The 27,463-nt window shown below is 40.7% G+C and overlaps 3 protein-coding genes across 3 annotated transcripts; all 3 read left to right on the top strand.

Moving 5' to 3' along the window:
* The first annotated feature begins 1,418 nt into the window (after positions 1-1,418).
* Positions 1,419-6,396, top strand: lcmt1 (leucine carboxyl methyltransferase 1). Its single transcript, XM_080541594.1, has 11 exons — positions 1,419-1,769; positions 2,308-2,399; positions 2,600-2,721; positions 2,878-2,954; positions 3,243-3,304; positions 3,416-3,518; positions 4,363-4,483; positions 4,642-4,743; positions 5,269-5,360; positions 5,455-5,552; positions 5,681-6,396. The coding sequence occupies exons 1-11, from the start codon at positions 1,684-1,686 to the stop codon at positions 5,701-5,703; spliced, it is 978 nt and encodes a 325-aa protein (XP_080397720.1). The 5' UTR covers positions 1,419-1,683; the 3' UTR covers positions 5,704-6,396.
* An 801-nt stretch (positions 6,397-7,197) lies between these two features.
* LOC308167567 (aquaporin-8-like) lies at positions 7,198-9,189 on the top strand. The gene is made up of 5 exons (XM_080541984.1): positions 7,198-7,477; positions 7,617-7,743; positions 8,003-8,217; positions 8,501-8,635; positions 8,879-9,189. Exons 1-5 carry the CDS (start codon positions 7,203-7,205, stop codon positions 8,919-8,921), a joined length of 795 nt encoding a protein of 264 aa, XP_080398110.1. The 5' UTR covers positions 7,198-7,202; the 3' UTR covers positions 8,922-9,189.
* A 1,020-nt stretch (positions 9,190-10,209) lies between these two features.
* Positions 10,210-12,001, top strand: LOC308167831 (aquaporin-8-like; the record flags this gene model as incomplete). Its single annotated transcript, XM_080542309.1, has 5 exons — positions 10,210-10,469; positions 10,785-10,911; positions 11,061-11,275; positions 11,531-11,665; positions 11,959-12,001. 5 exons carry the CDS (start codon positions 10,210-10,212, stop codon positions 11,999-12,001), a joined length of 780 nt encoding a protein of 259 aa, XP_080398435.1.
* Positions 12,002-27,463: the final 15,462 nt, after the last annotated feature.

Raw genomic sequence — 27,463 nt, forward strand, 5'->3', positions numbered from 1 at the left:
CTGTGACAGACAATAAAGCAATCTTGAATCTTGAATCTTGAATCTTGAATCTTGAGACAAATACACTGGTCTGCCCCCCTGCATGATATGAATATAACACAATCACAGAAATGTGAGTTTTATAATAACACAACTCTGAATTTGACTATTGAGTTCGATCACTTGTCAAGTGGATTATCATCATGACTTGACTGTGTGACTTTAGTTTCTGAATGTCCTGTTGCTTGCTATCGACATACTAGGCCCTGGACAATCTAGACAATTTGATGGCACCTACTAGATTGTAAACATAAGTGCAATATTGAAATACAACTGTGAACATTCTAAACCTGCAAACTGCGACACTTTAAATGAATGTGCAACAATACTATGTGCAATATGACAACCCTTGTGTACATACGGTTCAGTGATAGGAAAGGTTAGGATATTTATAGCATAGCATAGAGTACAGCACAGTGTTTTATTTGTATAGTATAGTAGTATAGTAGTATAGTGGATAGTGTACATAGCCTTTATTTATGTAAACCAGCTCTTTTTCCCTTCTTGTTTTTAGTCTTTTTTCCTAGCACCAGGGGAGCCCCCCCCTCCTAGATTTCGTTGTATAGTACCTGTACTATATAAATGACAATAAAGACCATTCATTCATTCATTCATTCATACTACAGTACAACATTCAACGGTTGATTGAGTAATACATGCTGGTTGCATGAGACAAATACACTGGTCTGCCCCCCCCCCCCCTGCATGATATTTAATATAACACAATCACAGTCATTTGAGTTTTATAATAACACAACTCTGAAATGTGACTATTGAGTTATCACTTGTCAAGTGGATTATCATCATGTTCCTTGAGTTAGGGTTCGATAATTTAGAGGTGTTATTAAGACAGCATCCTTCATCTTGTAACAGCACCCCTGAAAGAAAGAGACATTGGTCGGTGTATGATGAATATCGTACATTTCTCAGGAATAACCCCTGGAGATAAATGACAGATATTGTTGGAATCATTGAAGGAGAGAAGAAATAAGAGTACACATACAGAGAGAAGGCTTAGGAAGTCTTTACTGTATCAAATTAAAATGCCATTCAGACTTAAAACTAAATGCCAGTGTATGCTCTAAAACGAATGGTGCTAAACATTATAGTAGTCCAAAATATCCTATTCTCAAATCGGATACTTTGTGATCTGATTCATAGCAAAATGGTATATTAGATAACCTCTTCAAAGATCATCAGTGAATTTGAGCTCATTATAGATGACGCGATGCGATTGGATATGGGGGGAGACAGCGATGGCCAATGAAAACCGAGAGTTGCATGATGGGATACCGTACTGTAGCGGAAGCGGATTGGCGAAACAGTTGCTGCTGCAACACTGGCTAGCAACTGTTAGCAAGATTAGTAATATCATTTGATAGAACTCATTGCCGTTGAATTAACGTGACATTGAATTACTTGATTATAGACTGTGTCTTATTTCTCGACCTAACTAAAGTTAAATAACCAGGTCAAGTTCTTTTGTCACGTTAGCGAACAAACTGTCAGTGCTAGCCTACTTAGCCAACTAGCCAACTGGCTTTGGGCAGTAGATGCGTGAGGTGTTAGCGGTTCTCTTTCAAACATCAACAGCAGTGAGTGACCATTGCATGCAGTTTGTAAACTGTACTGTAGTTAGTGCTGATGGCAGCCCGGAAACCCTTCACAGATACTGACACTGCCGACGAAGCAGTGAGGGCGACTTGTGACGATGCGACGATATGCAAAAGGTATAGCCCACTAAACCTACACTGCAATACACTACCTACCTAGCTAGCTTCATTGATTGTTAGACTTGCAACATTGTGTACATAGATAACATCCATTGTAACATTTGTTTTTCATGGACTCCATATTGAAAATGACCAAATCTGAAGACATCAGATTTAGCTTCATTGATTGTTAGAATTGCAACACATTGCATCAGATTGTCTAACTGGGCATGTCAACTTGACCAAAGAAGGTGATTCTTTAGAACCACTTAGGCCTATTGATGGAGGAAATTGTACAGTAATTGTATATCATAATAGCATGATACAGTTACAAAACAATGACAATCAATGTCATGGCAGTTCTTAGTTATGTGTGATTAAGTATTAGGCCTAACTCAGCATGTAGCAACTCTGTAATTCACCCATTCAAGATGACATTTTAAATCAGTGTTTTTATCATTGAGAGACCCTAAATGTTTTGCTATGACACAACACAATAAAATATGGTTCTGCATTTATGCAGTCTCTCATATTTATTAATGTGTTTGATATGCAGGTTTGCAACGAGTAAAGGCTATTGGACAGACCCGTATGTCCAGTATTTTGTGAGGTCAGTTGGGGAACGAAAAGCTCCAGAGATCAACAGAGGTAAGTCACTGTATCATCTCAGCACTTAGCAGTGGGCACTGCAAGCAAACACACACACACACACACACACACACACACACACACACACACACAGTGCCTCTGATAACATCCATGATCTAGCCACCAAGAAGCTAGTAGCTGAATTAATCAGTGTTCAATTAATCACTGTTTGATATGATTCTCTTCTCCCCCCCTATTAGGTTACTATGCCCGTGTGCAGGGGATGAATCATCTCCTTGATGCCTTTCTCAGGAAGACAAAGTGTGACTGTCAGATAGTCAACCTGGGTGCAGGACTGGACACCACTTTCTGGAGGTTAAAGGTATGCTATGGTCAGATAACTACAGGTCTTTGAAGGATAGCATTTGAATAAGTAAACTGGATTTCTACAGTACACACTGTTAATCAAAGTAGGGTTGGCTTAGTTGACTTTTGTTTGCATTTGTCTTGTGTTCATCTTGTGTGTTTTTTCTTCTAGGATGAGAACCGTATGCCTAGAAAATACTTTGAAGTCGACTTTCCAACGATTGTCGCTAGGAAAATACATAACATCAAGTAAGAGACTGTGCTTTTTTATACGTCACACCTTCAACCGCTAGTAGCCGTAGTCTTGTTTTCCCAGCTTGTGATACGCTGCGATGTTGTTATGGTATCACCTGTAATATAGTAGAGTGACCTGTAGAGGGAGGCAGAGTTTTTCTGTAAACATTCTACTGTATTTACTGTATCTCAGAGCTTGATTGAAAGACACATTTAACTAGAATTACAGTTTGTTTGGATCATTTTTTTGTTATTTCTTCTAAGTCTAGTAATGTAGTAATGTTTTGTGCACCTTTCTGCCAGGACAAAACCACCCCTGTCAAAACCACTCATTGATACCCACTCCACAGACTCACTACTATTAGGTAACGACATAAAACATCAAACGTGATTGTTTAACAGGAGAGGTAACTACTTAAGACTATTGAGATGTGCCCCCACGCTTCACATGTTAAGTCTCAGTGTGTGTGTTTCAGATGGCCACAGTCTAGACTCAGATAGGTACTGCATCATTGGAGCTGACCTCAGGGACATCCCAGACTTAGATGACAAACTCAAGAAGTTCCAACTGAACCCAGAGTAAGTTAAATTAAATCCTCAATGATTACAATATGCTAGATCTGTGGAAAACGTGCCTCAAAATGTCTTCAGATTTGGTCATTTTCAATATGGAGTCCATGAAAAACAAATGTTACAATGGATGTTATCTATGTACACAGTATCTCAATATCAAGAATTGTGTGTTTCTTTTCTTTTGTGGGAAACCTTTTCTTTGCTTTGAGCTTTGCTTTGAGTACTCGCTATTGTGGGGTAATATCCAACAGTGTCAAGGGTTGTTTGATATGGCACAGAATGCCGGAGCTGGCAGAACGTCTTTCCTTTACATAACTCATATTTATGGTCTGGGCTTTTGGTGGCTAACTGCTCCGCGGTCATTTCCTGGTGACGACAATCATTCACGTGGGAAAGTCTTTCATTTCCAGTTTTCCATCTGTGCGTCACATCTTTGATGAGATGTGGAAAAGGCTTCTCATTCACTGGTCTCCTGTCAGCCAAGATCTTGTCTTCCAAGCCTTTATTGTCTAAGTGCATGTATTCACAGCATCCTGTGGGGTCCAGTCCATTTCCCAAGCCTCATTGAGGTCATAATGAGGTCTCTGTCGATTCCGTATCTTCTGAAACAACCACCACAGGAATACAGAAATTCTGATATAAAAAGAGAAAGAAAAATGATTTTATCATTCACCATCACACATTTCTAACATGCACAATGCATTTACACATTGCAAGACACATTGTATACAGACTAATAACTCTTGATCATCGCATAATAAGAGTTTGAATATACACATGTAAATGTCTATATTGTATGCCATTTGGTACCTTACCATAGTCTTGTTTTTGTTCTCGTTCTTTCCTCTAGGTTGCCTACGTTGTTCCTGTCAGAGTGTGTGATGGTGTACATGACTCCCGAGCAGTCGTCCACACTGGTGCACTGGGCAGCAGACACCTTCCATACAGCCATGTTCATCAATTATGAGCAGGTCAGATTCATAGTCAAATCAGATGAATAAGGCACACAGAAACATATAGCACAGCAGCGGCCTGAAGATGAAGCATTGAAAAGGAAGCAAATGTCCACTTAACTGTTTGCTGCTCCCGAGTGTGTTTTGCACATCTAACGGCTGCCTCCTCTGTTCAGGTGAACATGATGGATCGCTTTGGGCAGGTGATGATCGAGAACCTGCAACGGCGCCAGTGCAACCTTGCAGGAGTGGAGGTGTGTCAGTCTCTGGAATCCCAGGTACAACCCAACCTGACAACTACTTTACAACAATAACAACACACCTGAATATACAGTAAATTATTTATAGGGCTTGGTTGCAATCAACATTTTTTATTGCCTGCATGATGTCAGGGGACACTGTCATTGGTGTGATTAGTAGAGATAAGATGAGAACGTAATTGTCCATAACATCTTCTTTGTTGCCACACAAGAGGGGCTAAACAAACACACAGCAGCTGCCACAGTGCTGAAGTTTGTTTAGCTTACCTTGTGAAGACGAGGTCTGCTTTCTTACTATGGCTGTGTTCAGTTGCTTTAAATGCTGCTTTAAATGCAACTCTAATAGACCTCACATGTTGACTTCATTCACATATTAGTATGGATGTAACTTAAAGTGCTATCTATTTTAGGCTTAACACTTTGCCATGATGATGTATCATTCTGTGTTGGATCCATATGGCAATGTTGGAAATGATCTGAAAGTTTCCCAAACTTAAGGGAATTTTGCGTATTGTGATTTTTTTTTTCTCAACGTGTTTTCAGAAAGAACGCTTTTTAAAGACTGGCTGGGAGAATGCGGACGCTCTAGACATGATGACCGTATACAGTGTTATTCCTCAGGATGACGTGGCAAGGTAGTGAAGGGTAAATGTCTAACCCATTGTCAGTTTCAAGCGAAGTGGATTGTGTTGAGCTTGTATATTTTCTTTCCCTTTGATGTTTATTCAGAATTGAGCGTCTGGAGTTTCTGGATGAGAAAGAACTTCTGCAGCAGCTTCTCCAACACTACAGTATCTGCTGGGCATCCAAGGACAAGCTGAAACTAGGTATGGCTTACGTTATAGCTCAAACCTGTTATCAAGCATGCTTTGCCCCTCTTTACACTTGAATATTCATAATGTAAAGTATGGTGCTGTTAATTGACAGACAAAATGGGCAAATCTGCTTTCTCCAGGTATCTCACAGGTTGCATTTTGATAATGGACCGGACTGTCGGTCTCAAGCATGCTTCTCATTGCCAAGATCAACTACAATAGGAGTGTTCTTCAGAGGAAGAAGGAAGCCATCTGCACCAGCAGAAACTGCAATTCCTGTCTGGTTACAATAAATGTATGGAAATCCATGGCATCAGCAGATTGCCATTTTATGTGTTTTTTTTGCATCCCCTAAGTGCTCACAGTGTGTTTTTGTTCAAGACGAGGGACAATCACTCAACTGGCATTGTTATAACAAGTTACAGTAGCGAGGAGTGAAGCACTTGTCTGTTCCTTTGCATACATACACTATCTATTTGTCAAAGGTCTAGTTGTCTGTTTCTAATGTAGACAGTCTAGATTACATAAAGCGTTTGGATGACTTTGTTCCTTTTGACAATTGTTCTTTTATTTGTCAAAATGTTTATGTGCCATTGTGTTTCTGACAAAAGTGTTGCTATTTATTTAGAACTTAGAAAAGTATTGCCAAGACAGATATTTTCTTATGAGAAATGAGGTAATATATTGATTGCACTTTTTATTGATTTGTTTGATTCAATGAAATTGATAGATTTACAGTAATAGCAATAGATTTATATTGGCATGTTACTTATATATTTGCAAGTATTCTCATCTGAAAGAAATAGGTAAATCAGCCAGTTTCACTTCAGTGAATTAAAGTAGCCACTAGAGATCTTACCAATGACATAACAATGCAGGTTAATTGCGTTTGAATAAAGATGTCCTTTTTGTGTATGAAACCCTTGCCTCCCACATTAATTCATGAATATACCATTATCAAAATATATATTGTTGCCATTTCAAAAATGCATTATAGATGATGAGAATTTTATGATGAATACAATTTTCTCTTTAAAGTTAATCTGCACCGAAGAGGTACAGCAGGCACTGAAAATAGAGTATAGTTTGAGTTTCTGTACGTAGTCAGCCACATAGATTGCGGTGTCCTGTCCTCATGGTCAGCTGTGTTGCTCTATTGGAGTTTGTTTTCTCTGGGAACATTAACCCATGATGACCTTGTACAGTGGGGTCCAGATACCAGCAGTGATACTACAACACTGCCATATGGACAGGGAGTCAAGTTACTGGAGAGAAAGTATAATGCATACAGAGTGTGAGTATGTCAAATTCCTAAGTTCTAATCTTAATTCCTAAATCCTATGAGCTGCAACCACGCATGCCTTCTTTGGTAGAGCTTTTTTTTTGTCATGTCCAGTATTATGGTTATACAGCTGCTATTTTGATGTAATGATGAGACAGCCCGCCCCCTTTGTCTTTCCATTGATTCCTGATCCTCCAGCCATTGATAATACTTGCTATGTTCTGACACTGCGCTTGTGCCAAATGGTGTGAGCAAAATAAAGGGAGGTGGGGATCTGAATCCTCCCACACTATCCAGAGCCCACCCCAATGTCCCTGCACTACAGTACATGAAGAGCACTCCAGCTGACCAGTGAACAGAGCAGGTGGACTTGAAGCAAGATGTCAGTGACAGAGTCCAAGGCAGAGCTGTTTACTGTGGCTGGAGCCAACATAGAGGAGGCTGACACCAACAAAGGCAACAGATCCAGGGGAATTCCGACCATCTTTGAGCGCTATGTCCAGCCTTGCCTTGCTGAGCTGCTGGGCTCTACCCTCTTCATATTTGTGGGGTGTGTGTCTGTTGTTGGTAGTGCTGGGCTCCCCGGCTGCCTACAGCCTGCGCTGGCACATGGACTGGCTCTAGCAGCTTCTATCATGATGTTTGGGGAGATCAGGTGAGGACAATCTCACTCCACTGTGGTCTGAATGGTGTGACATTATTTTAGTTTGATTGAGTTTGAGGGAGATTGTGATTGATTAAAATCAATTAAATTCATGTGAACTAATTCAGTGTGTGTGTGTGTGTGTGTCCAGTGGAGGTCACTTTAACCCAATGGTGTCCCTGGGTGTTTATATGTGTGGGGGAATGGACATCGTCTTACTGGGACCGTATGTCGTTGCCCAAATGTTTGGGGGAATGATCGGTGCAGGCTTGGCAAAGGTGGGTACACTCCATATAAGATATACTGAAGCATAATGGTGCAATGTGTCTGACAGTTGATGATTTAGTGTGTTGTAAGTATGTCAAATTAACTATAAGATGAATCATGATCATAAATCTATGAACTGATAATAGTTTCAGCTACTGTTCATCTCAATTATCAAAACAATATCAAATCTTGATATGGCATGTTTCTTCAGCTGGGATAATGAAGCAGCTAGTATGTGATTAAAGGGGTCCTGATGTTTTTTTCACACAGGTAGTCTCCCCAGCCACCAGTTTTAACCTCACTGCAGGGGGAGCATTCAATCTGGTTAAAACCACCGATGCCGTCTTTGGTGCTACTGTGGCAGAGGTGGTCCTGACCCTCACCCTCATAATGGTGGTCTGTATGGGAGCCGTCAACGGCAGCTCCCGCACACAGTTGGCTCCTCTCTATGTTGGCCTCATCGTGACTGCAAACATATTGGCTGGGTAAGGCTGGCTATCTATGGGTAGCTGTTGAAATCTACAGACAGTGATATAAAAATAAATACATAATGATAATAACAAAATGCTTTGGAATAATTAATGATGAATTGAAATGTAAATTGCTCAAACAGCAACACAGTTTCAATACAACAACAGACTACAGCAGTGAAGAGTTTGAGTTTGCAACCTCATGATAATGATTAAGCTACTGATTATGGTACGATGCCTTGTTTGATCAATAGTTTCATTAAAGTAACCAGAGGTGTGTGTTCTGTTGCTGTTTCAGTGCGGCAATATCTGGAGGGTGTATGAACCCAGCACGCGCCTTTGGCCCAGCAGTAGTAACTAACCACTGGGAGTACCACTGGATCTACTGGATCGGACCCATCGCTGGGACCCTCTTCGCTGTCAGCTTCATGAGGTAGAGCACTATAAACTCCACCACACACATAGTGCTATACAGTATGCTTCAATATTATGCTTCATATTTTTATGATGATAACTTGTATCAAAATGTAGAATTTCCCGCATGACATTGTCAGACCCTATTTAAAAAAAAGAAAAAATCACAGATGCTGTTTGCTACCACAAAATAAGCTGAAGTATTGCAGTGCTCTATCATCATTTATGTACCAAAGTTATATCTTTCTCCCCTTGCATACAGATTGCTGTTTGGTGACCAGAAGACACGTGTTGTGTTGAAGTGAGTGCCTTTGAGAGACAGCCTCCCCACTGTCCTATGTTATTAATGGGCCTTTTTGACTAGTAAATGCAGACTTTAATACTCTTTTTAATACTCCTTTTTAATCCTTTTTTCCCTTTTTATTCTATTTTAATAGATCCAGTTGATTTCCATTATGGTCTGTTCATTTCATATTGATTGGAAAATACAGACTATAGAATAGTGTTCAATGTATTGTGGTCTCCATTTAGATACCTCATAGTCTGCATTAACCTTTGTACTACTCCGTTTTAAGCAACAAGCATTTTTGCATCTTTTTCTTAATGCATTTTTTATAATTTTTAATAAAATAATGTATCGTTTGAGCTGGAATTGTGTGAATTAATTATACATGTGGTGAAAAACATTTTAATTCTGTATATTGCATTTTCACATAATGGTTACCTAATATGTCTAGTAAAATAGTCCATATAGTTATTTATATGACCTATGTTTGGTTCAAAGGTCTTGAATGGAAAACTTTGTTAGTTAATTATAGTTGAGGAGATGATAGGATATGTTATTGTACAAGTGTGAATGCAGCATCAAACAATGCTGCAGCATTGAACTCACTAACACAGTTGGATTAAAATCACACTGACATGTGTATGTTTTCTTTTGGATATTCCAATATCAGTATCATTCCAACAATGTTGGCACCTTCCCCAGGCATCCCTGAGACTTGTTCCAAATGTGTATAACTTGTTGTAAGCCGCTTTGGATAAAGGTGTCTGCTAAATTTTGTAAATGTAAATGTAAAATGTGTAAATACAGCATGTATGAGTCAAATGCATGTGAGTAGTCTATAGTACTGGATATGCTCACGTAGGAGTCTCTCTTATCTCATCTCATTTACTTGAGATAGTGAACATGTCCTTGATCTGGAGCACTATTAGCCTCATATCTTTTGAATATTGGGTATGCCCAGAAGTTCAAGTTACCCGCAATGATTGTACAGTGTGAGAATGACGCGGTCTCCCCTTGATGCTCTGCTGACCTGCAAAGCTGGCACACTCTAGGCTAAGAGGACCTTTGTTCAACTGGAATAAACAACTTCTATCAAAGCCCTCTGTGTCAAATGAGGTCAAGGTGCTAGACAGACCATCTGATGTGAATCTGGATGCACATTGTTCCTTATGATTTTATGGACCAATGGAGCAATAACACTTCAGCCTGTGTGTTATAAATTCTCAAGACACCTTCACAAGTCCTTCAGTCACCTCAGACAGACAGTAGACAGTTCTCCCATTGAAGCACAAACAAGAGAGATTACAATGGGACTGGAGAAAATGGAGCTGGATGATGCAGACTCAACTTTGGTGAATGTCACCAAGAAGCTGCCCAAGGCCCGCCCTCCAAACACCTACGAGCGCCTGATTCAGCCCTGCCTAGGCGAGGTGGTGGGGACTATGTTCTTTGTATTCATCGGGTGTGTGTCGGTCATCGAGAACGTGGAGTCAGCGGGCAGGGTGCAGCCAGCACTGGTACACGGCCTGGCAGTGGCAGTCATGGTGGCATGCATGGATAATATCAGGTACAGTCGGAGTGTCTTGTAGTCACAAGTGGTGTTGTTCCCATGGAAACTGAATTTCTATCCACTTCAAGGATAAAAAAAAAAATGCATATGATTTTATTTTACCCCCCAAAAAAATCCAACAACATTTTTTAATCAGTGGCCCTTCAAAAAGATTGGGTGCATGTTGTTACTGTACTTAGTGGGATTTTCTTTACGATGAAACTTGATACTCTCATTTCTGCATGGGAAAGTTCAGCTCCTGTGATGTATAATCCTGACTTGACCATAGGCTTCCATTTGAGCTAAAAACAACTGTCTCCTTCCTTCATGTAGCGGATCGCACTTCAACCCTCCCTTCACCATTGGCATCTACCTGTGTGGAGGCATGCAGCTGCTAATGGTCGGCCCCTACCTTGTCAGCCAGTGCATTGGGGGAGTGTTGGGAGCTGCAATGGCAAAGGTGAGTTTAGCAACAATTGAGCAGTACAACAAGGCAATAAGATACATACAGTATAACCACTTTATCATAGTTTCATGCAGGTTTTTCCATGTCCAAAACATACAGGTAGAATTATATTGATTTATCATGCTTGTGAACCTCCACCTCAGATGATGACACCAATAGATCGTTACACCAACGCCACAGGAGCGGCTTTTACTATCCTCAAATCAGACCATCAGCTGGCTGGAGCCATCTTTGGAGAGGTTGCCATGACTTGTCTGGTCACCATGGTAGTGCTCCTGGCGGCGGTCAATGGCAAAACCAAAAGTCCCATGGCACCTTTCCTGGTGGGCTGCACTGTCATAATCAATATCCTGGCTGGGTGAGTTGAAAGTGTGAATGCATTGGATATCATGTTATACTGTACCCTAAACCTAAGAGTATATTCATTAATATACAGTAGCACAATATATTTGTATCTGTTTCTTACCTGCTCTGAGGTATCAAATTCGGTGAACATATTTCACCAGTTTTCATGATGTTTGTCCTGTGACTGGTAAGGCTGTTTTCACCAAACAGCAGCTGAGTACTCTGTACACTGTGTCCTGTATGAAACCCTATCTGTCTGCTGGTGCAGGGGGGATGTATCTGGGACCTGCCTAAACCCAGCCAGGGCTCTGGGCCCAGCTGTGATGACCAACTACTGGAACTTCCACTGGGTCTACTGGGTAGGGCCCCTCGGTGGAGGGCTAGTGGCAGCGGCTCTAGTGAGGTAAGACATGGTCCTGCCACCTCTGCTTGGACTTTGATCAGGCAGAATTGATAAGCACCTTGTGCTGCATGAGTTCAGAGTGCTTCAGAGTGCCGAAATTAATTTGATTAATTGATTGATTCACGCTGGCCTGGATTGACTATGCAGTAAGCCCCTCTGTGTGGACATGACATGAACAGCAGACACCAGTGTTTCTAAGTTGAACAATAGGATATTGTTCTCAGTGGTGTACGGTTATCATAATAAGGGTTAGGCCTATAGTTAATTCACAAAATCACCCTTTTCTTTTCCAGACTGGTGCTTGGTGATGAGAAGATACGAGTCATCATGAATTAACATGTTACACCTGTAATATTCGATTTCTGTGGAAAACATTTGAATCTTTAAATGTATATTGTAACATTTATTTTAGATTTTGATTGATGTGACAATGATAGAAAGAAATGTTCAAGATGTTCTAGATATAAATGTTCAAGATATAAATGCTACCTGTCAATAAATATGTGCACCAGCAGATGTCACCAGTGAGTAGTAGATATCATACCTGAACATTCTTTCAAGTTGTCTGTAATTGTTTAACTTTGACACCACGCTGTTGGGCTGAAGTGTCTGGGAACGTAATCATTTTTGTTTCGTCACCTCTTTCAGTCAACTTTTGCATCCTCTTATATGTATAATATACAAGTGGAAAACGTTGACCATGTCCAACATAACTTCCAGTGATTGTGTATTGAAACTTAAAATCATCAATTATGATTTGTATATCAACACGCATATCGCCGTAACTTCCTTTTTATTGTCTGTATATCTGTTCATTATGTCAATCTTGTTTGTCTTCTATGTCACTATTTGTAAAGCATTTTCACTGATAATACAAAAATAGGCTAATCGTCAATTATAAAGTACAAATAAATTAGATTAGATTCGATTCCACTTCATTGTCTTTGACAGAGTACAAATACGAAACGTAGTATGGCATCTAACCAGATGTGCAAAAGACGTGGTGTGACAGTATACGGTATTACAGTGAAGTAAATTCAGATAAAGAATCATATACGTGCGATAAATATCAATATGAATATGATACAGTTAAGATATATGTACGGTAGGAAATGTACAGAACAAGGACAATAGATCTTGAGGTATGTAACATATATGTAAGATGTGTATGACTATGAATACATGTTCATTATTGTGGCATGTTGGGGAAAGGGGAACACTCACTCCCCGACGCCTAAAATGGCAAAAAGGAGGCTTTTCTGTTGTTCTATAAGTTGTTTCGTTTGATTCTTCTGCACCAAACGTGTGATAAATGTGATGATGAATAACCGACACATTCCTTGACGTTGTATTATGTGATTTGCTGTTCTATATGGGCACATCACACTTCTATTTGACATCGTTTACGGATATGCATTTTTCGTTCAAAATTCGAGCCGTTATGGTTTAGAGAAATTATCTCTTTGGTCTAATTCAGTTTCTCTCACGTTCAGTCAGAAAATACATCCCCTAAAGTAGCCTATAAATAGCCCTCTTATCATGTTTGGGCCTGTTTGGGCAACCTTGTAATTCACCATTGATTTGAATTAGGATTTTTTTGTAATTGGCTCATGCAATTAATGATTGCACTATCGATTGAAAAAATAAACGCCAATGCATGTTTATCATGACACGGTTGTCGTTCGGAAATGTTCTTATTAATTGAAAACATCTTAATTTAGAGTGTTTGGTGGGTGGGGTTCTTGCTGCGAGTGATAATACACATGCTGTTTTCTGCAGATAACAAGTCTGTATGAGACAATCGTTTATCAAGGTTGTATAGCGAAATAAATTCACTACTAATGCCATCAACACCTTGGTATCGAATAGCCTAGATCTGCCAGTTAGCTGCAAATAATCACATATCACGATTTAGTTCAAATCGTGAGCTCAGAATTATAAGGTTCTATCTCCGTTTAGGGTAGTTCAGAGATATTGAGCGTCAACGTTTTTACATTCCATTGTGTTTTGTGAGATGGAACCTTTGTATTTTATGAATTACTAACTCAAAAATGTCAACATTTAAAAAAATAACACCACACAGGCATTAATAAACACCTAATGGATCAGATTATGTAAAAAACTCAATTTTGACAAAAATGGAGATAGAACCGTATAATTCTAACGTCACGAAATAACAAATATGATATAGGTGATTATTTGGAACTATAGTGCAACCTCATAAATAGCCATGAATAAGAACTGTATGTTTGAAGAACACCTGATAGCAACCTCGTATTAGAGAGGCATCTTGGTTATTCAATGTATTTTGGATAATCATTGACAATACAAACTTGAAATAGTTTGTTAGTGATAATGTGAGTTCTGCGTGCATAAATAGTGTTTTAATTGAGAAACATCATGGTTAAAAGTTAATTATGTGCAGATTGTTTGTTGCTGAATGTCAGACCTTATAGGGGATTGTGCAACTTGATTTAAATATGATTCACGTCTTTCGAGCCATTAATTCGTTAAAATTACAACTGGTAGACTATTCGCCCTTACCACTGAAAACCATTGTAGTAGAGCTATAGACATGACAGCAGCAGTAGCTTTTTCTTTTCCTTTTAATGTTTTTCTTTTGTTGTTTTTGTTGTTGTTGAATTGTTGTATTATTGTTCTTATTGTTGAATAAAAAGAAAATTGCAAAAAAAAGAAAAAAAGAACCTAAAACCATCACGAGCAAACATGGTTGAATGGACACCAGAAGAACGCGCAACCATCTCGGAAATCTTCTCCAAGATAGACTATATGATGACATTGGCCCCAAGGCTCTGTCCAGGTATTTGAGGATTATGCAATACGTATTGTAGTAGTAGGCCATTGTAACTGAAGATTAAATAAATACATTCACATTTTCAACCATAATGGCTGTTTTTGTTGTTTAGCACCTCACACTCTGCTCTCCGTTCCCGCAGGTGCCTGATTGTGTACCCCTGGTCGTCTATCTCTGGACCCAGAGGTATTTCGGCGGGTTCGGTCACTTGTACAACGCTGAGGCTATCCTTCCTTTCCAACCCAATGATTGCTGCTCACGGTACCACGGTGCTGCGCGGTCTGGACAGAGCTCTGAAGAACATGGACGACATCAAGAACAGCTATATACGTGTGCTCACGTGTTTGTCTTCTCAATTAACAAATAATATATGCTTTGAAGCATCTTTTTGTTGAGCATCTTTTTACCGTGCGTAATTCTACTCATAGTTGAATGGCACATTACCCCAAATGAACCAAGGGTTGAAGAGTTATATGGTTTGATTACACCGTGTTGCTTATAGACAGAGGGTAACACGTTTCAGTTAGAGGGTTAGGGTTAAACATTTATTTAAACCTGAATTGTGAGAAAATCCAACCAAGTGAACCCGAATATTTGCATCGAGTGCAGACCTAATTGTCTTTTTGTCTGGAAAGAAAACTATATTACACATAATATTGTGAGAACTGTCTGTGACTGTTTTGGAAATGGGGAAGGAATGCTTGCATATGAAAATGTGTGTTAAATATGTATTATAAACATCGAAATAGCAATAAATAAGGACAAGGACTGAGTGGAAAGTAGGCTAGTTGACTCAAAATGACGTATTATTCAAGGGATGTTTTTTTTTTTTTAAGTAGAAACATTGAAACAATAAAACAATGACAGTTGTTAATAAATATATCACTGTAGGCCTATAGATCCGCATTTATTAATCATCAAAATAAAGTAGGCTACTAAATGCCTTTTTTCATTTTCTTCTTTCTTTCTTTCTTCTTCTTTTTTTGAAACAGTACCGGTACATTGTTCTATTTTAGCAAAAGGATTTGTCTTGTGGTTATCAATTTGCTTCAATGCATCAATCTAGACTAGAAGGCTGATATTTTCTTCGAAATCCACTTTAGCAACAAGGCCTAGTCTTGGTCTTCAAGAGACAAAAATGACTGCACAGTCACATGATATTCCATAAATTCCGCCAACAAGCCATTGAACACACTAAGGTGACTTATAACTGTTTCCTTTTCATAATTGTCATAAGTGCTTTTATTCATTATTGCTTGCTAATAATTTAATAATTTAATAATTTAATTTAATAATTTAATTGCATTGCTCTTCCGTGTGAGCGCACCAAGTTTATCCAGCTCTCGGAGACAGCAGCAGTGTTCTGAGCTAAGCAGCAAGCAGCGAGCTAGCATCCTCTAGTGTGTTTACTCCGCGTAAAGGAGGCGCTTTTACACTCGACTAACTCTGACTAACATAACCAGACAGGAGCTTAACATGTTACATTGCTGTGCTTGGATAACATCAAAGTATTAAAGTAACTGAATCTACTAAAAGATTCAAAACTAAAGACGAAAAACAAAAAACTAAAAAGTGGCCTAGCTGACCGCCCGCCACGCCGGAGGAGCGATGGAGGACGTCTCTGCCGTGGGGGAGAGAGAAGAGAGAGAAGAGAGAGAAGAGGAGGAACACGAGAGAGAAGAGAGAGAAGACAGAGAAGAGGAGGAACAAGAGAGAGAAGAGGAGGAACAAGACAGAGAAGAGGAGGAACAAGAGAGAGAAGAGGAGGAACAAGACAGAGAAGAGGAGGAACAAGAAAGAGAAGAGGAGGAACAAGAGAGAGAAGAGAAGGAACAAGAGAGAGAAGAGGAGGAACAAGAGAGAGAAGAGGAGGAACAAGAGAGAGAAGAGGAGGAACAAGAGAGAGAAGAGGAGGAACAAGAGAGAGAAGAGGAGGAACAAGAGAGAGAAGAGGAGGAACAAGAGAGAGAAGAGGAGGAACAAGAGAGAGAAGAGGAGGAACAAGAGAGAGAAGAGAAGGAACAAGAGAGAGAAGAGGAGGAACAAGAGAGAGAAGAGGAGGAACAAGAGAGAGAAGAGGAGGAACAAGAGAGAGAAGAGGAGGAACAAGAGAGAGAAGAGGAGGAACAAGAGAGAGAAGAGGAGGAACAAGAGAGAGAAGAGGAGGAACAAGAGAGAGAAGAGGAGGAACAAGAGAGAGAAGAGGAGGAACAAGAGAGAGAAGAGGAGGAACAAGAGAGAGAAGAGGAGGAACAAGAGAGAGAAGAGGAGGAACAAGAGAGAGAAGAGGAGTCCCCCGGTGTTCCGAAGAAGAAGAAGATGAAGATGAAGATGACCGAAACGACGAGCGGCACCGCGGCTGACAGAACCGATGTGAAGCTGTGCAGTATGCGCTGCCAGGACTGTGGGCAGCAGTTCACCCGCTGGGAGGCCTTTAAGACCCACCTGCGTGCGGATGCATGCTCTGGACGAGGACGAGGAGAACCGGCGCCTGTCCTGTATGAAACCCTATCTGTCTGCTGGTGCAGGGGGGATGTATCTGGGACCTGCCTAAACCCAGCCAGGGCTCTGGGCCCAGCTGTGATGACCAACTACTGGAACTTCCACTGGGTCTACTGGGTAGGGCCCCTCGGTGGAGGGCTAGTGGCAGCGGCTCTAGTGAGGTAAGACATGGTCCTGCCACCTCTGCTTGGACTTTGATCAGGCAGAATTGATAAGCACCTTGTGCTGCATGAGTTCAGAGTGCTTCAGAGTGCCGAAATTAATTTGATTAATTGATTGATTCACGCTGGCCTGGATTGACTATGCAGTAAGCCCCTCTGTGTGGACATGACATGAACAGCAGACACCAGTGTTTCTAAGTTGAACAATAGGATATTGTTCTCAGTGTTGTACGGTTATCATAATAAGGGTTAGGCCTATAGTTAATTCACAAAATCACCCTTTTCTTTTCCAGACTGGTGCTTGGTGATGAGAAGATACGAGTCATCATGAATTAACATGTTACACCTGTAATATTCGATTTCTGTGGAAAACATTTGAATCTTTACATTTATATTGTAACATTTATTTTAGATTTTGATTGTTGTGACAATGATAGAAAGAAATGTTAAAGATGTTCGAGATGTTCAGGGTAGTGGTGGTCTAGTGGATAGTGAGTTGGACTTGTGATCGGAAGGTTGTGAGTTCAAATCCCGCCTGAAGCCACACCACTACTAGTGTGCCCTTGGGTAAGGCACTTAGCCCTCAGTTACTCCAGGGGGAATGTCCCTGTAATTCGTAATTGTAAGTCGCTTTGGATAAAAGCGTCTGCTAAATGGCAAAATTATTAATTTATTAAATTGTTCAAGATATAAATGTTACCTGTCAATAAATATGTGCACCAGCAGATGTCACCAGTGAGTAGTAGATATCATACCTGAACATTCTTTCAAGTTGTCTGTAATTGTTTAACTTTGACACCACGCTGTTGGGCTGAAGTGTCTGGGAACGTAATCATTTTTGTTTCGTCACCTCTTTCAGTCAACTTTTGCATCCTCTTTATATGTATAATAAACAAGTGGAAAACGTTGACCATGTCCAACATAACTTCCAGTGATTGTGTAAAGACAATTGAAACTTAAAATCATCAATTATGATTTGTATATCAACACGCATATCACCGTAACGTCCTTTTTATTGTCTGTATATCTGTTCATTATGTCAATCTTGTTTGTCTTCTATGTCACTATTTGTAAAGCATTTTCACTGATAATACAAAAATAGGCTAATCATCAATTATAAAGTACAAATAAATTAGATTAGATTAGATTCCACTTCATTGTCTTTGACAGAGTACAAATACGAAACGTAGTTTGGCATCTAACCAGATGTGTAAAAGACGTGGTGTGACAGTATACGGTATTACAGTGAAGTAAATTCAGATAAAGAATCATATACGTGCGATAAATATCAATATGAATATGATACAGTTATATGTACGGTAGGAAATGTACAGAACAAGGACAATAGATCTTGAGGTATGTAACATATATGTAAGATGTGTATGACTATGAATACATGTTCATTATTGTGGCATGTTGGGGAAAGGGGAACACTCACTCCCCGACGCCTAAAATGGCAAAAAGGAGGCTTTTCTGTTGTTCAAGTTGTTTCATTTGATTCTTCTGCACCAAACGTGATAAATGTGATGATGAATAACCGACACATTCCTTGACGTTGTATTATGTGATTTGCTGTTCTATATGGGCACATCACACTTCTATTTGACATCCTTTAGGGATATGCATTTTTCGTTCAAAATTCGAGCCGTTATGGTTTAGAGAAATTATCTCTTTGGTCTAATTCAGTTTCTCTCACGTTCAGTCAGAAAATACATCCCCTAAAGTAGCCTATAAATAGCCCTCTTATCATGTTTGTGCCTGTTTGGGCAACTTTGTAATTCACCATTGATTTGAATTAGGATTTTTTTGTAATTGGCTCATGCAATTAATGATTGCACTATCGATTGAAAAAATAAACGCCAATGCATGTTTATCATGACACGGTTGTCGTTCGGAAATGTTCTTAATTGAAAACATCTTAATTTAGAGTGTTTGGTGGGTGGGGTTCTGGCTGCGAGTGATAATACACATGCTGTTTTCTGCAGATAACAAGTCTGTATGAGACAATCGTTTATCAAGGTTGTATAGCGAAATAAATTCACTACTAATGCCATCAACACCTTGGTATCGAATAGCCTAGATCTGCCAGTTAGCTGCACATAATCACATATCACAATTTAGTTCAAATCGTGAGCTTAGAATGATAAGGTTCTATCTCCGTTTAGGGCAGTTCAGAGATATTGAAGTTTTTACATTCCATTGTGTTTTGTGAGATGGAACCTTTGTATTTTATGAATTACTAACTCAAAAATGTCAACATTTTAAAAATAACACCACACAGGCATTAATAAACACCTAATGGATCAGATTGTGTAAAAAACTCAATTTTGACAAAAATTGAGATAGAAACTTATAATTCTAACGTCACGAAATAACAAATATGATAGGTGATTATTTGGAACTATAGTGCAACCTCATAAATAGCCATGAATAAGAACTGTATGTTTGAAGAACACCACGATGATAGCAACCTCGTATTAGAGAGGCATCTTGGTTATTCAATGTATTTTGGATAATCATTGACAATACAAACTTGAAATAGTTTGTTAGTGATCATGTGAGTTCAGCGTGCATAAATAGTGTTTTAATTTAGAAACCTCATGGTTAAAAGTTAATTATGTGCAGATTGTTTGTTGCTGAATGTCAGACCTTATTCTAGGGTTAGGTATTTATTGGGAGATGTGTGTGTACTTGCGCCCCTAGGGGGCAGTGGTGGCTATAGGTTGCATTTTGCGCGTTCTCTCTCAGTCTAGAAGATTCTATAAGACGGAGAGAGGTACGTGTCTGAGTGCAATGTAAACTTGTAATATACTTGTCATAACTTTAATTTGAGTGCACATGAGAAGTTGTACATGCATTTAAGGATGAGTGCACATAAATTCTGTCATGTTGTATCGAAAACATTGGTGTTTTGAGCGTTTTAGAGAGTTTAATTTAGCTAACCTCGTGGTTCATTTTTCTGTATGCTAGCGCTCATCACTGTGTCAGCTAGCTTAGCGCTCGTCACTGTTCTCCGTGTCAGCTAGCGGAAATGTTCAGTTGGCCTTTGTTGTGCTAGGTTGACTCGTGCTGAGAAGACACCTACATGGTTTGATGTTTCATGACAACATTATTTTCGTGTGCATTGTACAGATTAAAAGTGCCTAAAGTACACATCAGCGTCCTGTCATCGGTCAGCACAGAACACAACGCAGGTAGTCGACTCGAGACAGACCGAGCCGGTTACACCTAGCAACTGCTAGATGCTCTATTTACAGTTTGCATTGGCTGCGTTCGTAAAATCGCTTTGGAATCTGATCAGCTCTTATGGAATGCCTCTTGTCCAATCAAATGACTTGGTCCCTTTATGACGTTGACCCAGTGTGCGCTCCGGCGTTCTCAGAGCAAATTTACGAACGCACTTTACATTGTTACAGTTGATGCACCAGTGTTTTCGTTTGAAAACGTGGGATAGATTTGTCTGTGAGTATCAGTATTTACATGTTACAATAAGGTTAATGTAGCTAAAATATACATTCTAATTGTTGAGTTTATATTTGTTGGTTTGATGTTGTTAGCCTCTTGTTAGCCTCATCATCATCTTATCTCATCCAAGCTTATGTTATTCCTCTAGTTCGCAAGCTCTCAACAATCATATTCTGCTGTTGCACAATATTCTACTGCGCCCCATAGTGTCTTGGTGGTAAAGTGCAGGCAGTCAAAGGCATACTGTCATTCACAGGAGATTAATGCTGGTGTGCGTAGTTCTTTTGGAAAACGTGTTTATTTTAGAATATTTATCATATAAATAAATATAAATAATACTCATTACCGTACATTTACATTTATGATCAAATAATGGTTGTGGTAATGTATTATTAGCGACCCCCACAGATGTATGATTTTACTGCTTTCATGGGAGCTCAGACCTTCCTTATGGGAGCTCAGCTCCCATTGGCTCCCACATAACTCGAACCCTGCCTGTCACCCACCCCCAGTATGAGCCAGGCTTCAGGTGCAGAGACCCAGGTGCGTGCTGAGCGGATACAGACGGAGCTGGACGCTCTCAGCTTCCAGGACTCCACCTTCGGACGGCAGATAGACCAGTTTCAGCTGGCTGTGGCCCGCGCCAAGGAGGAGCAAACGCGCATGTTGTGAGTATACCTCACAACGTGGTCCTCTGTGGCTCAGTTGGTAGAGCATGGTGTTAACAACGCTTAGGTTGGGGGTAGGGATGTCCCGATCCGATCCACCGCATTAAAGACGACATGAGTATTTGAATGTTGGTGCACTTCAAGAATGAGAATGTGACAGGAGAAGAGTGACTGATCAAACCACAACAACAAACGCTGCTAACAGCTAGCAACAGTGATACATAGCTAACAGTGATACATAGCTACGAAAGTCTAACTGCGTTTTTATAACATCACAACATGCTGAGAGAACATCGACCCGCTAAAAACACATAACTACAATAATGGACCTATCGCTAAGCCACACTTTGAAAACTCAGACAAACAAACAACGCCTCACTGACAGTGACTGACTGACCGACCGCGACTGAATGACATTCACTGACTTACAATGGCGGGAGTTGGCACATTTCTGATTTACCACAGCAAGTAATAGACATGTTTTTTAAAGATGACAAGAATATTTAGTCTAGAAGCTTTTCACCATCAGATATTTGCAAGTTGTTTGTCCGAGTTTTCTGCCTGTTTTGACTTTTGCTGTGATATGATTGGACAATTTCTATTTTGGGGCGTGGCTTAGCGATAGGTCTATTAGATGAACACACTGTCCTTGCTTTTGCGCTCCACTATATTCGGCAACACCTGGACAATCGAAACACCTACGCCAGAGTCCTGTTTGTGGATTATAGTTCAGCCTTCAATACCAACATTCCTGACCTCCTCCACAATAAACTGGCCCAGCTGAATAGCCACCCCTCCATCTGTCAGTGGATTACTGACTTCCTCACCAACAGAAGACAGTATGTCAGGATGGGCCCTCACCTGTCTCAGCGCCGCACAGTTAACACCGGTGTTCCTCAGGACTGTGTGCTCTCCCCCTTGCTCTACTCCCTGTACACCAACGACTGTACCTCTGGTGACACATCTGTCAAGACCATCAAATATGCAGATGACACCACCACCATGGTTGGCCTCATCACTAATAATGACGAGACTGCCTACCGGAAGGAGGTCGGCCGCCTGGTGTCCTCGTCTGCAGCCAATAACCTGGAACTCAACAACACCAAGACAGTGGAGGTGATTATGGACTTCTGGAAAAAAAACTCAACTCTCCACTGGTCATCAATAACTCCCCTGTCACAATAATGGATGAATTCAAGTTTCTGGGCACTACCATCTCCAACAAACTAAAATGTGATAACAACATCACCCATTTAGTTAAAAAAGGCCAGCAGCGTTTGTTCTCCCTCCGTCAGCTGAAGAGACTTCACATCAGTCGTCACATCCTGGTCCAGTTCTACAGGGCCGTCATAGAGAGCATCCTAACATCTTCCATCACTGTCTGGTATGACTCTGTGTCTGCTCGATCCAAGGCCAAGCTACAAAGAGTCGTACGGACAGCTAAGCGGATCATCAGCTGCCCCCTGCCTCCCATCACAGACCTCCATAGCTCCAGATCAGGCTGACCCCTCACATCCAGCTCACAGCTTGTTTGAATTACTCCCTTCTGGACAGCGGTACAGGGCCATCAGGTCAAAAACATCACGCCACTTGAACAGTTTCTTCCCCAAAGCCATAGCCCTCCTCAATAACTCCTGATCATTGCACCTTGCACTTTACATGTTCTTGCACTAAGTTGTACAGTATATTTGTTCACTCATATTGGTACTGTATATATTGTCTTGAGTATTGTTGTATTGTCGTCTTGCTGTTGTATGTACTGTAGCTTGTTCAGCATGGAGAATACCAAGTCATGTTCCTAGTGCACTGCACATGGCGAATAAAGTTGAATTGAATTGAATTGAATTGAATTGAACACGTCCTAAAACGAAAGTATGTTTACAAGTCATTATCACTTACCGGTAGCCTACGGCAAACGAGAACAGTGAATCCAATTCACAAATGTAGTGATCGTTAAACGTGATCGTATATTATATTGAGTGGCTACTTTAAAACTTCAAGTTGCCTGTTATGAAAAAAAAAAGAAAACCAGATTTTGTTGACACAATAAGTTTCACTTTTTGACCCCTTCGATTCTGCGACTGGTTTAGGGTCTCACCAGCGGGTGTCACCAGGCTACACTTTTAAAAAGGGTGCTATAATTGCATGCCATTTGTCAGAGAAGATAAATAGAATAAAAACCTGAAGGCACTAAAACTAGAAATCAGACAGTAATTATTTATTTTTTTACAATGCTGAATGCTGCTAAATTGTTTTAACTTGGTCACTGAGTACTGCAGAGTACTGTTTTTGTTGCTTCAATAAAGGCTGGCAGTCTTTAATAGCCAAGTGTTGTTGTGGACTATATAATGGGGAAGTATTTGTTATTATTCAGGAGTAAAAAAATAAATACAAATATCGGATTGATATCGGAATCGCAGATACCTGAAGCCCAGGTATCGGTATCGGTAGTGAAAAAGTGGGATCGGGACATCCCTAGTTGGGGATTTCATTCCCGCTGGGAACATATATACCTAAAAATGTATGCACTCACTGCAATGTAAGTCGCTTTGGACAAAAGCGTCAGCTAAATGGCATAAGAGGAAGAAGAGTATACTAACTTCGTCCCCAGGCTAGTGAGTGTACTGAGTATTGAGGGAACAGGCTCCGCAATATATATCGCTGGGGGCTCCAATTTCACAAAGAGACATAACTGGGATTGAATACCGCAACTAGCGTTTGCCTGATGTGCAGTGCATTTTCATATTGTTTTACTTAACTTTGTGTAATCACCTACCTACAAACATATCAGAGATGGTCAGATGGTGCTGCGTGGCTTAATTGGTACCGTTAGAGCATGGCGCTAGAAATGCAGGGTAAGGGTTAGGAACTGAGACAGCTGAATGTTTGTCTGTCTCAACCTAGGACGGAGGAGCAGAACCTGTGGCTGTCTGTGGATGCCAACCGCAGGAACCTATGCACCATGGAGGGCAGATGCTCGGACCGGCTGCTGCGCTTCGGGGAGCACATGCCCGCCTTACTGGCTGCCATAGATGATGCCCACAGGAAGGGCCAGTTCAAGAAGAAGCCACTGGGACCGCTGGGTAAAGCCCAATTTATACTTCTGCATCGAATTTACGCACGGCTACGCCGTAGCCTATGCAAGGGCTCTCCCAATTTATAGTTCGGCATAATAGCGATTTTTTTGTTATGCTTGTTGTAAAGAAAATGTCTATAATGCATTGAAATTACATTAAACTAAGATATAAGATGGTTATCATAATTTTTCAAATCTTTATTAATAAGTAATTACAGAAAAAGTAAATGACATTTCTTAAGGCTTCCGCATTTAGGCCTCAGAGAGAGTCGGAATCATGTGCTACCAAGCGGACCAATCACAGTTCTTACGGTCTGCGTAGGTGTGCCGCGTAATTACATTTTTGGAGAGGTGCGCGTGAGCCTACGCAGGCTACGGCGTAGATTTTATGCAGAAGTATAAATTGGGCTTTAGAGTGTGTGTGTGTGTGTGGCTCTGTGTGTTTGGCTGACTGTGTGTGTGTGTGTGGCTCTGTGTGTGTGTGGCTGTGTGTGTGTGTGGCTCTGTGTGTGTGTTTGGCTCTGTGTGTGTGGCTGTGTGTATCTCTGTGTTCTTCTCTCTGTGTGTCTCTGTGTTCTTCTCTCTGTGTGTCTCTGACTCTGGCTCTTTCTGTCCCCATCTCACATCACCAGTCTTTTTTCTCTAGGTTTCCAAATATATTTACCACAAATACCATTTGGCATTCTCCCCAAAGAATGTAAGACTGGCGCTGCACCACGCTGTGAACTTGGTGGCACCACTATGTCGTTGTAAAATACAAAAGTGAAAGCGTTATGATGTTCCTCAATGAATTCAGTGTTTTTAGCTGTAGTTTTTGACTTGAATTAAACGCAAGTCGGGTTCTGATAAAGAAATCCAGCGCCACCTTGTTCATACATTATGTGACAGCAGCTGGTGAAACCGGGAAGAAGTCGGCAACCAATCAAATTGTTCAGACTTTTTTATTCTGAAAAATTTAAATAAATGTCAATGTTGTTGAAAATCAATGACACACTCGCTAGTCAAATCAAAACATTGCAATGCAATGGATTCGGTGAGTAATCCCCACTACTACCTAGTTAACTATAACACTACTTTACATTGTTAGCAGGCTCACAAAACAAGCTGTGTTAGTTGACTAGCGAGTGTGTAATTGATTTTCAACAAAGTTGACATTTATTTAACTTTTTCTGAATAAAAGTCAGAACATTTTGATTGGTTGCTGACTTGTTCCCGGTTTCACCAGCTGCTGTCACATATGTCCTGGGAAGAACCCTGCCGTTCCTCTGTGTCTTACGCTAGATCTACAAATAGTTCTCTCTCTCTGTCTCATTCACATGGTCCACATGGCATCTTGGATGAAGAACAAGTTCTCTCTTCCTCTCCTGTCCTTCCTTCCCTCCCTCCAGGTTACCTTTTCCGTCTGAAGGACCCAGAGCTGGCCCTGGCAGTGGAGACGTGTCTGAACGGCCTGATGGTGGCTTTCACCTGTGACAACCATGAGGACGAGAGGGTGCTGCAGGGCCTGATGAGCAGCTACCCCGCAGGCAGGAGGCGTAATAACATCATCACCAGCCAGTTCTTGCCCAACCAACAAGACACCAGCGGGAGGTTGTTTTACCTGTTTGTGGCAACTTTTATTTGTGTAACGCACATTTCATACACCGATGCAATACAATGGGCTTAACAGAAAGAAAGAAAGTTTATATATATATTAATTACTCATGTAACCGTGTGTGTGTGTGTGTGTGTGTGTGTGTGTGTGTGTGTGTGTTATCTCTCCATGCATCCATCTGTCCAGGGAAGTCTACCACCCAGACTACCCTTCAGTACTGCAGGCCCTGGAGATAGAGGACCCAGTAGTGGCCAACTGCCTCATCGACCAGAGGAGCATAGAGACCGTCCTGCTGATCAAGGTAAGAGCGTGGCACCACAGGCTTGGCAGCCACAGTTAAAGGGTTAGGTTACTATTATAATTCTGTGCAAACCAGCTATTATGTGTTATTAGTGTACATTTGTCAGGTTTTATCCTATGTTTTAATATGTTACTGTTGTTTTATCTCGACTGAGTACTAGTTTTTATTTGATTAAAGTTTTTTTTTTTAATTGTTGTCAGTCGCTCTGGACAAAGGTGTCTGCTAAATTCCCTAAATGTAAAAAACAAAACAAAAAATAAACTAAATGTTGGAAATCTGTTCCAAGTCACCCTTGGGCCAGTAGTGACTGCAACTATGACTAGGGTCTCTTTATTTTGCTACAGGAACCGCAGGCTAAAGTTAGCTCACACCAACGCACAGGTGTGAAATGTGTCCCCCTACTTTAGCGAAGTGACAATTGCATTCTAAAATCAATTCATCTTAAAACCATATCCTCTGTGATGTTACTGACGTTGGCTTTTAGGAAGATAAGATAAACCTTATTGTGTGTGTGTGTGTGCGTGTGTGTGTGTGTGTGTAGAATCGCGCAGAGGCTTGCAAGGTGATGCATGTTATGCAGAGCAGACCTAGGAACTGCAGTAAGGCCTTCTCGAAGGACGGAGATCGGATCACCAACAACCGCTTCGATTCCTCTGAGCAGAGGAGGGCCTCCTACCTCAGAGACGTCAGAGACGTCGAGGAAGAAATCAGGTGTGTGTGTGTGTGTGTGTGTGTACGTGTACATTCATGACTGCATGTAACTCATACCATATTCACAGATCTATTAGTTTTGAAGAGATCCCTCATACTTGTTCTCTCTGAGCCCCCATTTTTTATCTCTGCTTTACGTTTTCTCTCTCTCTCTATCCTCTTGACTCCCCCTTTTACCCCCCAACCCATTTCTTCTTCTATCCCCCCCCCTTCCCTTACTCCGTCCCTCCCAAGTGCCAGGCACCTGTGGGGGGAAATAGAGAACCAGGTTGCCCACATAGATCGCTTCAAGCAGCAGATGAAGTGGGTGGATGAGGACGTCAGGCAGAACCAGGGACTCCTAAAGAGGGCCTATGATGACAGGAAGAAAGCTAAGGTACACCCACCTAATATATAACACTATCTGCCATTTAGCTGATGATTTTATCCAAAGAGACTTACATTACAGTGAGTGCATACATTTTTCAGTATATATGGTCTGGACTGGTTACTATAGCAACTTAAT

Source organism: Nansenia antarctica (genome assembly GCF_963989245.1).
Source record: "Nansenia antarctica genome assembly, chromosome: 11".
Classification (NCBI taxonomy): domain Eukaryota; kingdom Metazoa; phylum Chordata; class Actinopteri; order Argentiniformes; family Microstomatidae; genus Nansenia; species Nansenia antarctica.

What these genes read in the sequence shown, in the direction of transcription:
- lcmt1 (XM_080541594.1), top strand. Translation starts at nt 1,684, where the DNA reads ATGGCAGCCCGGAAACCCTTCACAGATACTGACACTGCCGACGAAGCA. An exon ending in AGCTCCAGAGATCAACAGAG is followed by an intron (nt 2,400 to 2,599) that starts GTAAGTCACTGT and finishes CCCCCCTATTAG; the next exon opens with GTTACTATGCCCGTGTGCAG. An exon ending in GTCAGTCTCTGGAATCCCAG is followed by an intron (nt 4,744 to 5,268) that starts GTACAACCCAAC and finishes ACGTGTTTTCAG; the next exon opens with AAAGAACGCTTTTTAAAGAC.
- LOC308167567 (XM_080541984.1), top strand. Translation starts at nt 7,203, where the DNA reads ATGTCAGTGACAGAGTCCAAGGCAGAGCTGTTTACTGTGGCTGGAGCC. An exon ending in ATGATGTTTGGGGAGATCAG is followed by an intron (nt 7,478 to 7,616) that starts GTGAGGACAATC and finishes GTGTGTGTCCAG; the next exon opens with TGGAGGTCACTTTAACCCAA. An exon ending in TTCGCTGTCAGCTTCATGAG is followed by an intron (nt 8,636 to 8,878) that starts GTAGAGCACTAT and finishes CCTTGCATACAG; the next exon opens with ATTGCTGTTTGGTGACCAGA.